This window comes from Pyxicephalus adspersus, chromosome 1, assembly GCF_032062135.1.
Source record: "Pyxicephalus adspersus chromosome 1, UCB_Pads_2.0, whole genome shotgun sequence".
Classification (NCBI taxonomy): domain Eukaryota; kingdom Metazoa; phylum Chordata; class Amphibia; order Anura; family Pyxicephalidae; genus Pyxicephalus; species Pyxicephalus adspersus.
Window position 1 is genome coordinate 98,661,324 of NC_092858.1, and position 12,271 is coordinate 98,673,594.

Sequence of the window (12,271 nt, forward strand, 5' to 3'; positions counted from 1 at the left end):
CGTTCATGCATCGTGCACTCCCTTGTCGTTGGAAAGGATCGTGAAAGATCCTTTCCAACGACAAAAATTGGCAGTGTGTATGCAGCTTTAGTTTGGGAATATAAACTGTATGAGGCTCAGTTGATAAAGCTTTGTTTCTTTAGGTAAATAATTAACTAAGGTTTTAAAAGTTTTTGATTCTGAAGTCCTTTTATCATGTGTTCATATTCTAAGTTATATTTTTAATTTGTATTTATTTTTTTTAAATGTAGGTAGAAGGTGGGAAGGTTAGAACGCTCTCTAGGTTCTACTGTTACCTGGGGGGTTCTCACTTCCAGTTCTGATGTGAAACGTTGACCAGACAGTGCTAAAATCTGAAGGGAAATAAGACAACAAAAAAAAGCTGACAGTTGTATTCCTGTCCAGGCTACAACCTTTGGTTGGACAGGAACTCTAATCCTTTCCTAGTCTATCAAAAAATAGAAATAATGTTGCAGATACTTTCTAACTGTGTATTCCCACCGTTTCTTTTGAATATGCCCTGATTTGATATGAGCATAAAAGTGCTCACAGTACTTGAAAAATTAGGGGAACATTCATTCAAAACAGTGAGCCTGATTTATCAAGCCTTTCCAAAACTACAGAAGATAGACTATGGAGAGAGAACTGGGGGATCTGGAAAATGTGGATTTCTTTCAATCGTTTGCTTTTATTTGGCCAATGTTTTGATTCGCTGCTTTTGCATCCCTTAGATAAAGCTGAAATCCTTTCCTGCCTGATGAATGCACAGGATCATCCTGCCCATTCTTTCCCCTTAGTGCTGTCCTAGCCTTCCCCTGTTTTCTGTCCTGTCAGTCATTTAGTTTATGCTAAGAAAAAAGTCCAGGAATGCCTCTGTGCTGACACAATGGACATGATTTATTAAAGCTCTCCAGTGCTGAAGAAGTAACACTTTCAACAGTGAAGCAGGGTGATCCAGCAAACCTGAAATAGATCTGGTCCAGGATTGAAAACATTTGCTAACAAATATCAAATGACTTTCAAGAAATCCATGGCATGTTTCATCACCCAGGTTCACTGATGAAAGTGTATCTTCTCCAGCCTTGATGAGCTTTCATAAATTTGATGAGCTTTATAAAAATGTCTGTGCACTGAAAACATAGGCCTAAATCCAATATTTTCTCTAACCCAGAGGTCCCCAACCCCCGGAGGTTGGGGGAGCCCATGGCTCTGGCCGGTGCACCCACCGGAGACATCGCAGGCTTAGGGTGGTGAACAGGTTGCGTCTCTGAACACAACCCCACCCACTCTCCCATTGCCGGCTCAGATCTGATATGGGAGAGTTTGCAGGTTCTGGCATCATGACGAGCACCTTTCAGGCTTATTAATTAATTTTTCCCCCTTGAATGACACATCGCTCCCCATGCATGCGCAGTCTGGAGTCCATGCAAAGGTTGGGGACCACTGCTCTAACCCATTACATTGAATAGTGTTACATTATTCAGGTTGCTTAGAGAGATCTTAGACAGATCTACAAATTACATATATGGAGAACATTTTTGTGATAATGTTTAGTGTAACTTTCACTGCCGGCCCAATGTGAGAGAAGCTGAGAAACCCCTGTCCTTGCAGAAGTTTACTATTTTGGTGTCATAGGGTTTATTGAAAAAGTCTTCTAAAACTTACACAGAATCAGAATCATAAAGCAGGGAGCTAAGGATTGTGATTTATTGTGCTATCATCAATGGCAGATGTGCCAAAGGTTTACTCATCATTAACACAGGAGAGAGGGTTGTTCTGACTGCAGTTAAAAAGATGAAACATTGTAAAGTGTATGATATGCCTGCAGAGTATCAACACCGTGTATGGCAAGGAGGATTTAAAAGTAAAACCTTACAAAAGGGAAAAACCTATGCAAATAGTTTACCATCTGTGGCAAGTGAAGGGTTGCCATAAAACGTAGAAGTGTAAGTTACATATCTGACTCCAAATTACTAGACTGGAATATCTATTGGTGGTGGATCCTCGGTCAACAATGCATCATAACTGGCATCTTTATTTCATGCACAATAAAACCCCCTCATGACAGAGATGTGTGGTTTTCAGGTAAATAAAGGTTAAAAATCTTCTGGATCATAAGGAAGACATTTCTCCATTACAGAGCATTTTTTTTTTTAGAGATCAATTCTACCGGAATTAAAATGTGGAGCACGAGAGTATAAAAATAGTCTATATGACAGTGGGGAAGTTTAATTTACTAGTAATCTAGTGTCAACAGGTGATACCGTAATGTGTCAGCTGTATAAAAAATATTAAAAAAAGAAAAAATCGACCAAATTTTTTTTTCCCCCAGAGCGGACACTATATTTCACTAAAGTTATGAAAACCTATAGGCAGAGGGAGAAACCGGGAAACAAGCCTCAGGAAAGCATCAAGGCTCCAGATGAAGCGAAGATCAAGGTAATCAGTTTGTTTCAGTGAAATGTTCACTGAAGAATATTGCTTTGTTCTTCCTATTACTCCTGTTCATTCAAATTCAAGTTGTCTATTTAAACAAAGATGTAAGCTACAACTATGTGTAGTATTTTTGAAAATCAGTCATGTCAATGGTTGTAAAAGCATGTCTTCTGTTTTTTAAATGTAGGATTCCTTAGGAACATTTTAAGTGTCTGAGCTGCAACCCTCCTTCCTAGGTTGTTCTCAATGGGGACCTGACATCAAAATAAATGACTGATGTCTGTAATTAGGTTTACACAGCGTTATCACATATGAAAGCTTTAAAGATGGACACCAGGGAAACTGCTCAAAACACAAAATAAATTATTGTGAATAGTTTTACCTTCCTTTTAGGATATGTGATTTTGCTAATCTTAATATTCAAGCTCTCCTGTTGAACTATTTTCTTTCCAGTTGAAATATAGGCGACTCAACCTCTGGGGTGTGTGTTTAGATGCCCCTGCTACAGATGAATTATTGTAATCATAATAGTATCTGATCTAGGGTGCTTTTATTACCGCTGGTACACCTATAATTTTTATTGTTTTTTTGTATTGTATTGTATTGTAAGTCTCTGTCATTCATTACTCCTGCCTATACTAAAAACTAACCCCAGAATGAGGTTCAAGACAGTGTTGAGAGAGAGAAAAGTAATGCTGAAGACTCTTTTAAGTGGCCAATATTCTCAGCTTTGGTGGTTAAACTACAGGTGTACCTTTTATTAAATGCAAGTTACCCCTCTCTATCTCTCTAGAAATAGAAAAACACTGAAAACACTCTCCCTAGCTGTCTACTTATCTCAGTAGTACAGCTGTAGCCTTTCATTAGTGAGCTCCCATAGACTTGCAATAAACTCTATGCTGAGTGTTTCTTTTTCCCAATACCTGTCGCTACTTCCACAAACCAAGTCCAGTAGGTCCTGTACCATCCTATCTTCCTTCTTCTTTCTAGCACGGACTGGACAGCAGGCGCTATCATCTTCATCTTGGTTGTTCTTCACGTCACCTAATGTTGCTTTTTGCAGGTGCGAGATTGGGTAATGCACCCCAAAAAAAAGGAAAATCCCAATGCATAACACAACACCTAACTTGATCACTACTATTCAGATAATGATATTGGGGGTAGATGTTTTTTTTTTTTTTTTTTAGAAAGGTTAGAAGCCCCTTGATTGGTATTTTGGTAATATTGTTGACAGTTTGTTTTTCTTCCCAGGCATTATTGGAAAGAACTGGATATAGTTTAGATGTGACAACTGGACAGAGAAAATATGGAGGTCCCCCTCCTGAATCTGTGGCTTCGTGTGCCCAGCCTGGCATTGGGACAGAGGTTTGTACACAATTACTTTCTCTTTTACCCACACTTGGAATCAGAACATTTTTTCCTTATTGTTTAATGATTTAACAGGTTTTTGTTGGCAAGATACCCAGAGATCTCTATGAAGATGAGTTGGTACCTCTTTTTGAAAAAGCAGGGCCTATCTGGGATCTTCGACTTATGATGGATCCTTTAACTGGACAGAATAGAGGATATGCCTTCATCACATTCTGCAATAAAGAAGCAGCACAAGAAGCAGTTAAGCTGGTAAGTATTTATCATGATCTTTTGTTTTAATATGTATATCATAAAAAATGTTTCAGTGACAGTAATGACCAGTACTAATAAAGGGTTGCTGGGGTGAAGTTTTCTCCAGGCATACTTTAAAGTAGATAAAAATTCAATTGCTCAAATACCATCTAAGCTGTAACTTCCAGTATTTTTTTTAATCTTTTTTTAAATCTGAAGCTTCTCTAAAAGAATGTCTGGGGATCCTGCCATTAAGGTTCTTGTTCAGACACATTCTGGTATGGGGCAACAACTTCTTTCTCAAGTTGTTACACTGTATTGCCATCTTGTCACAAGTGGTCCTGATTAAGACTAAAGGGGCTGTAGCAACACACAGTGCACAGGAATGGTTCACTGTTTTCACTATTAGAAAGACAGGAAATGGCTGATTATGACTTGTTGCACTTAAAAATGGAAAAAAAATTGTTATGAAGAGAAAGGTAACACGAAATGATCTATGAGACACATGCTTAAACAAAACTAAACGCTGACTGGTAGGGGTTTGGATCTTATTTAAAATATTTTTTTTTTACCCTTACTGCCATAATATATAATTTTAAACCTAAATTTCTCTGGTGGCCTCAAACTCTAGCATAGTATAGTGTGTGTGCAAATATTTAGCTATCGCGGTTTATTGCAGGGGTGTCAAATAGAAATACACAGTGGGCCAAGTTGATAAATTTGGACAAAAATCACGGGCCAACCTTGTTGATGCGCCAGCAGGACATTCAGGGATTTGTACTATTAACGGTGCATGCACTGTCTACCGGCAGGTCAGCTCTAGTAGACATTTGGTATTTTCTTTTAGCAAAATATAATTACAGTGCGGGCCAGATTTGGTTGAGTTGGAGCCCCCTGGTCTAATGGCATCCTGTCTCACATGGATTTGGTATCTGTTTGTTATTACAGTAAAATTATAATGTATATTCTGTTGTTTACTGTCCCTAACATGTTTTGTAAGTCTTAATTATGTGTTTGTGATATGGCATGAAACTACAGTAGAAGTAGTGGAGCATTGACACTGAACTACCCTTGAGTGATTGCAAATTTAATGTAAATAACTTGTGCCCCAGCATTCTCATTGTCAGACTAGCACGAATGATGCTTATATGGCCAATTTTCTTAAAACCAATAATTAACAATTGGGTACTGTCTGTTGGTTTAAATATTTGTTGATGTTGAAAAAACACCCTGGCATCCCCCTTTCAGATTTTTTTTCCATGTTTTTGAATAAGCTGTTAGATGTTGCAGTTGCTAACAGTTTTTACTTTCTCTTTTTAGTGTGACAACTATGAAATACGCCCTGGCAAACACATTGGAGTGTGCATTTCTGTGGCAAATAACAGACTTTTTGTTGGGTCCATACCCAAAAATAAGACAAAAGAAAATATTTTAGAGGAGTTTAGTAAAGTAACAGGTACTGTTTTAAAGGCAGATTTCGTTGTGACTAGCATTATGAAACCGTACATTTTGGTGGATTTTTTTAATGTATAACCAGTTAGAAATAACTCCACTATTACCCCACAAAATTAAAGATGCCCCCTCCAATATCTTTCTGTTCTTTTAGTATCAAAACTACTCCCTTCTGGTACAAAAGCTGTTTTCCGAGTGTTTAAGATCTATAAGTTATTTCTCATCTCCCTTAATAAGTTAATAGGAGTGACAGGAGTTTATTTTTGGGGTGATGGAGTTATCCTTAAAGAAAAACACTTATGATTTTCTATGAAAATTTATATCACTGAACCATTAATTTTCTTCTTACTAAGTTTTTGTCAGATTCTATGTTTTCTACTCTGTTGTGGTTTCCCAGTTTGTGTTGACAGTTCATTGTTAATATTCTAGAGGGCCTGGTGGATGTGATCCTCTATCATCAACCGGATGACAAGAAAAAGAATCGTGGCTTCTGTTTTCTGGAGTATGAAGACCACAAAAGTGCAGCTCAGGCCAGACGCAGGTTGATGAGTGGAAAGGTGAAGGTTTGGGGGAATGCCGTCACTGTGGAGTGGGCAGATCCTGTGGAGGAGCCAGATCCTGAGATTATGGCGAAGGTGAGAAGCTGAGTAAAAAAATTACCAAGCTCTTATTTTCAGAGCATCCTATATTGCTAAACGAGGTATCAAAGCAATTGATTCCCTGTAGGGAATGAATCAAATGGTGCTGCTTAGAATGCATGAAATTCTGCTATGTCAGAAATTAAGGATATCCTACTTTTAAAATCAAAGCTTTGAGTGTACTTTTTTTTTTTTAAATATATTTTTATTGACGGTAAACAGTGGAAAAAAGTACAAACATTTTGTTTTCCAACTGATAAAACAAAAAGGAACAAATGATAAATTTTCAACACAGTTCAAATACTATACATGTTTTCATATTAGTCGAAAAGGTAGGTCAAGACTTTTCATTAAAACATACAACAATTATAAAGTGTCGGTAGTGCAAGAAATAGGCATAATCAACATTCACAGAACAATAGGGGGGTCATTTATTATTAGTTCTCTTTCAAGGTACCATGTAGTGTGACGAAAACAGTTGTACAATTTTGTTTTGTTAGCTAGGTTTAGTGTGTCAATAAAACTTTCCCATGCTTCAAAGAAAATTTGAGTTTTAGATTCTTTGTGGAAAGAGGCCTCTATGCATTCCAATCTGAATAGCTCTTGTAATTTAGTCATAAAGAGACGCATTGTTGGGGTCGTGGATTCCAACCAGCAATAAAAAAATGGTTTTCTTAGCAAAAGCCGAAGGTAAGAGTGCTAATCTTTTGGTGGCCCAGGTAAATCAGACTCCACTAAACCAAAAACTACCCATTCTGGCGTGAATGGTATGTCATTCAGTAGATATCTATGGATATAATGTACCACTTGCCTCCAGAATTGTTTAATAATTTGGCATTCACAGAAATTATGATAAAGTGTAGCCGCCTAGACTCCACATTTGAAACATGTACTTCCATCTGAGAGACCCCCTTCGAATGTACTTTATTAAAAAACACCCTTTGGTGTTTTTGCTAAAAGTTAAGAGTTGAGAGCTTTCCAGTGCAGGGTCCAGCATTAAGTTGTTTTCAATTCATAAAGAAACAAATACATTTCCTTTTGTACCCAATTTAACAACTCTTTCTCTACAAAGATTTGAAGCATCCTGGAATATATATTTCCTTAACAAGGTGCTTACTATTTCTGTAAATGAGATATCTGCAATGACCAAACCTATAATCAGTTGTAACCCTTTTCTAGACTCAGAAGTCTAGAAAATATTTTGCAACCCCCTTCAAGATTCTCAATAGATTCGGGGGGTTCCTGATCCTAAAATTGTGCTTCTTTGGAGCAATTCTCAAGGTCTAATATTTTTTGCTGTAGCTTGTTCTCTTTTTTTTCTTACTGTCAAATTATTTTCATAGTACATTGTCTGTAGTACTCACCTGCATGTTGGTAGTTGTAGAGGTAATCCTGACCTTGGTTTACAGATGTTTCTCAGTGTATAATTCTTCTGTAGGTAGTAGCATATTCCTAACTAAACTGAACAATGCACATTTTTCAAAAGATTAGTGTTACAAGTAATGATATTGCCTTTTGGAACTGAACATTTCAAAATTCAAAGCCTATTGTGTAAGGTTGCCTACATGTAGCTGTTTAACAACAGAACTTCTCATGCTTATTAGTTTCCTGTTAACAGACTTAGTTCTTACAATGAACATTCATGAACTCTCATTGAATAATTGTGAGAAAAGGTGATGTAGGGCAGTGTACATACATATTTAGCCCATAAAACAAACATTTTGTTCACCAGTTTCAACTCAGTTTCTTTTAAAATGTTCTTTTTTCAATTTTGGGTTTAGTAGAACCTTAAATACTTCCTTGTGTTTTGGCTTATGACGGTTCTCTGATCAGAATGTTTAATTTAAAAGCCTAAATATCACCATAGGTATGGAAGCTGTTTTTATTAGCGTGAACTCGATGACTAATAAAAACCTCTATTTGTGATGACTATTTTTTTTCCGTAGCAGCACGCTCAAAAAATCTAGGTATTTTAAGGAGTATTAACTTATTTTTATTACTTTATCATTGAATGATATTTTTTAGGTCAAAGTACTTTTTGTGAGAAACCTATCCTCCACTGTAACTGAAGAAATCCTGGAAAAGGCTTTTTCAGTGTTTGGGAAGCTCGAAAGGGTGAAGAAACTAAAGGATTACGCCTTTGTACACTTTGAGGAGAGAGACTCCGCAGTCAGGGTGAGACTAATAATGATTTAAAGAAATAAAAGTGGTAATATTGGGGAAATTCTATTTTTACAAATTGAGTTTTACACCCTCTGTGTATGGGCATTTGTTTACTACATTACTTGGATTATAGACTTTCGGTCATTCATTACAAGCAGTAAATTTAGCAGTACATTCAAAATAATGCAAAAGTTTATTTTTGCTCTTACAGCATTCATGCGCATATCTTACTGATGACTTCTACATGCAGCAGCCACCTAATGAGGTAACCCTAGTACCAGGTTGTACCCATTCTTGCCTTTAGAACTGATATAATTCTTTGTGGCCTATGTTCAACAAGGTGCTGAAAACATTTCTCAGGGATTTGGTCCTTAATAACATGACACCATCACACTATTTCTCTAGATTTGTTCACCTCACTCTATCAATTAGAATATGAGCACACTGCGGTCATAATAGTCTGCACCATTGAAACAAGATGAATCCATGATATGTTGGCGACAGCACATTCTGACTCTACCATACAAATTTCACAGCGGATATTGGGCAGATCAGACCAAGCAATGTTTTTCCAATATTCTCTTCTCCAATTTTGATGAGCCCATGTAAATTGTGACCTCAGGTGCCTGTTTTTGCACCCAATAGTTTCTCCTGCTGCTGTAGCCTTTCTGCTTAAAGGTAGCACATGTTGGGCATTCAGAGATGCTCTTCTTCATACCTTCATTGTATTGAATGTCTTTTTGAGTTACTGTTGCCCTTCTTTTGGACCATTTTACCATGAAACCTAGAGGTGGTTATGCGTGAAAATCCCAGCAGATCATTCGTTCCTGTAATGTTCGCCTGTAGTCTCGCACCAACATGGCATGTTCAAAATGACCTAAATCACCTTTCCTCCACATACTGTTGTTTGATTAGAACTGGAACAGATTGTGTTCACGTCTACGTTCCTAAGTGCATTGAGTTGTAGCCATATACTTAGTTGATTATGTTATAATTGTGTTAACAAACAGTTAAACAGCTGCATCAAATAAAGTGGCTGGTGAGTATAAAGCGTAAATTATTTTGAAGGAAACATGGAAGAGTGTGGGAGTAAGGATGACAAAAGTGAATGCATAACCACTTTAAAATTCTTCTTTTGTAGAATTGTCATGCTGTTTTTCCTGCACTAATTAACTGGACATGGCCTTGAACTTGTTTCATTTAGTCTGGTGGTTTTACTTTGGTGCCCTTCCTATATATCACATTGCATAATATTAAGGTAATCTTATTGCTTCTGAATATTCAGTCCTTTTTTTTTTTTGCATAAAAGGCTATGGATGAAATGAATGGAACAGACTTGGAAGGGGAAGAAATTGAAATTGTATTGGCAAAACCCCCAGACAAGAAGAGAAAAGAACGGCAGGCAGCTCGACAAGCTTCTCGCGGTCCCATGTAAGTGTATTGTATATTTGTTGTGTGTTTTTTTTTCTATTATTTTAAAGTATTTGATGCAAATCACAAAAAAACTGAAACCCCCCAGGGCCGATTTATCCCTGCGGCTGACCCTTCTTTTGCTGCAGGCTCAACCACAGTCAGAACTTTGCTCCCGGGTGTGGCCAACCATTCAGTTTTCCCACCGCAGCTGTTAGGTGCTCCTAGCTGGCTCTCTTCAACTACTATGCTATCAACTGCAGTGTTTAACAGTTTTACTATGTAGTTGAGGTCCAATTCCTTCTCCAGAGGAGGAAAGGCAACCATGCGACCAAAAGCAACCTCTCACTTTTAGGAACTACACCACAATCTACCACAACAGTATCTTTGTGTGTAAATGCATGCAAAAAATGGTTCCCAACCACTCCTATTAGGTTAAATGGAAGTGTGGTTGAACCTGCAGTAGAATGCCGAAATGGACCTAAATCTTTATTATAGCTTTGCTGCATTTCATTAAATGTGTAGCTAAAATAAAAATAGTCAAAAATGTGCCTCAAGCTTAGAACATTATTTTAAGGAATACTGTATATTTCTTAAGATTAATTAGGAAACATGTTATAAATGTTTGCACTTTACACACATTCTCATTAATCCTCTAACATCTGAGATTCATGTTCCTCTCGCTGCCCCATGTCACTATTTTGTCTTGTAATGATGTAAAAATTACAGGAGATACCATGCACATTGTGCACTAGTAACAAGCAGTGACCCAGTAAAGAGAAGTGTTAAACCAGGACTTAACTTTCGATTTTAATGCAATCTTTGCTATATATTTGAATGTGGATACCTTCAAAAACATCTCCATTTCATAAATGGTACTCTTTACGCTGCAAATACAGTGAAAAATTAAAGCTATATTTACAGTTTTCCCCCAGAGAAATGTTTTTAAGCAGTATGGAAAGAAGCCATTTAAACCTCAAAGGTTTCTCAAGGTTGTTGTGGCATTTTCTATACACACATTTATGTTAGGTCTGTCATTCACTGCAAATTTCCCCTACTTAGCTACTATAGCATTTCTGTGCACTCCAAACCTAAATAAGTACCTGAAAAACTGACTTGATGGTTTGCCGCATATTTTGAAAAAAAATAGTGTGCCGGAAGAACAACCATTATGCAAACCAAGTTTCTGGCAAGTAAAAGAAATGGAAGCATTTTCTAATAATTACGTTCTATAACTTTTCTTCATCAGCCTAAAATGGTGGTTTTAGATACAGCCGAAGGAAGAGAATGTATGCACCGTTGCCCAAGTTTTATGCCATAAAGAGATGGCTCAAGGTTTCTAAAAGTTAGCCTGGATAAAACAGAACTCATCATCTTCCTCCCCCTCACTTTCAAAAACACCCCGTGATATCTTTCTAATTGGCAATAAGTCTGGTTGTTATTTGACCCTCAAGCATGTTGTCCTTGTGTCACCTTTGATTCTACACATTTCTTCACCACCAGATTCCCAGTACATGCTCATATCTCTTGTCTGGTCTACTGTAACATACTCTTCTCTGGCATCCCAGACTTTTGCTTCTACAATCTATCATTATTACTGCGGTTCCACTTATCTACCATTCACACCTCACCTCATCTGCTGCCTCCTTTGCACATTTTTACACTGACTTCCATTTCACCTCTGAATCAAATTCAAGCTATTGTGCTCTTACCTGACTTCCTTACTCTTTCTAAAAGTCCCTTCCTTGTCCTATTAGGGTTCCTTTTGCTGCATATTTAAAAGATCTTTTGAACCAATCTTTTTAAACTCTCATACCTGTTTTCTTATGTCTGTCACCTAAACCCTCACTAATTATCCACCATTTGTTCATACCCTTTTGTTGTGTACTAATTTCCTCCCACCCACACCTACCTCTTAGTTTTTACACTCTTTTGGGCGGGGTCTTCTCCTCTGTCACTGGGTCTGATTTTATAAAGTGTCTCCTCTCCAGCCTTGGAGAGGTTTAAAAAAAATCAGGCCCACTGTCTGTATCTGTCTGTCATTTCCTACCCCTATTTGATGTTCAGCGCTGCATAATATGTTGCCACTTTTTTAAATACAGTATAATATTAATAGATATTTTATGTTGTTTGCATGAAATAACTTGTATGGGGCATATTTTTTTCACCATTTTAATTTTAGCTATATTCCCTTTTTTTACTTTAGTCCTTTAAACTTTGTTTTTATCTTTAATCCGTGAATTACCAAAACTTTATAGTGCCTAAAAAAGAATGGTTTCCTTATTTTCCCACTAAATTTTGTCTTTGTAGAAGACAATACTAATACTTTTAAGGCTTCTTTTAATTTGTGTCTTTTACATATGTCTGGAGCTCAGTGTTACCCGGTGTAAAGCCAGCTAACCATACTTGCTCGAGGAAAACATGTTTTCCTTTATTATCTAGCCAATTTGCCAAAACAATACAGAGGTCACACAAAAGGTTTTATTTATGTTTCATACACCATGGTAAGTTCAAACTAATCCACCTACTTTAAGGCAGTACGAAGTCCAGTGCAATAATTGGTAGCTATG

At 37.1% G+C, this 12,271-nt stretch overlaps 1 protein-coding gene across 4 annotated transcripts in view; it reads left to right on the forward strand.

Annotated features, from left to right (window-relative positions):
- LOC140336855 (heterogeneous nuclear ribonucleoprotein R-like) overlaps window positions 1–12,271 on the forward strand; it is a 42,973-nt gene that overhangs the window by 7,041 nt on the left and 23,661 nt on the right. For all 4 annotated transcript variants that reach the window (XR_011921949.1, XR_011921955.1, XM_072420266.1 and 1 more), the window contains exons 2-8: window positions 2,333–2,439; window positions 3,688–3,801; window positions 3,880–4,056; window positions 5,359–5,494; window positions 5,920–6,125; window positions 8,154–8,303; window positions 9,601–9,722. Coding sequence is in view for 2 of the 4 variants with exons in the window: in XM_072420266.1 (XP_072276367.1) it covers window positions 2,359–2,439; window positions 3,688–3,801; window positions 3,880–4,056; window positions 5,359–5,494; window positions 5,920–6,125; window positions 8,154–8,303; window positions 9,601–9,722 (986 nt within the window). In the remaining 2 variants the exon portion in view is untranslated. The remainder of the gene's footprint in view (window positions 1–2,332; window positions 2,440–3,687; window positions 3,802–3,879; window positions 4,057–5,358; window positions 5,495–5,919; window positions 6,126–8,153; window positions 8,304–9,600; window positions 9,723–12,271) is intronic.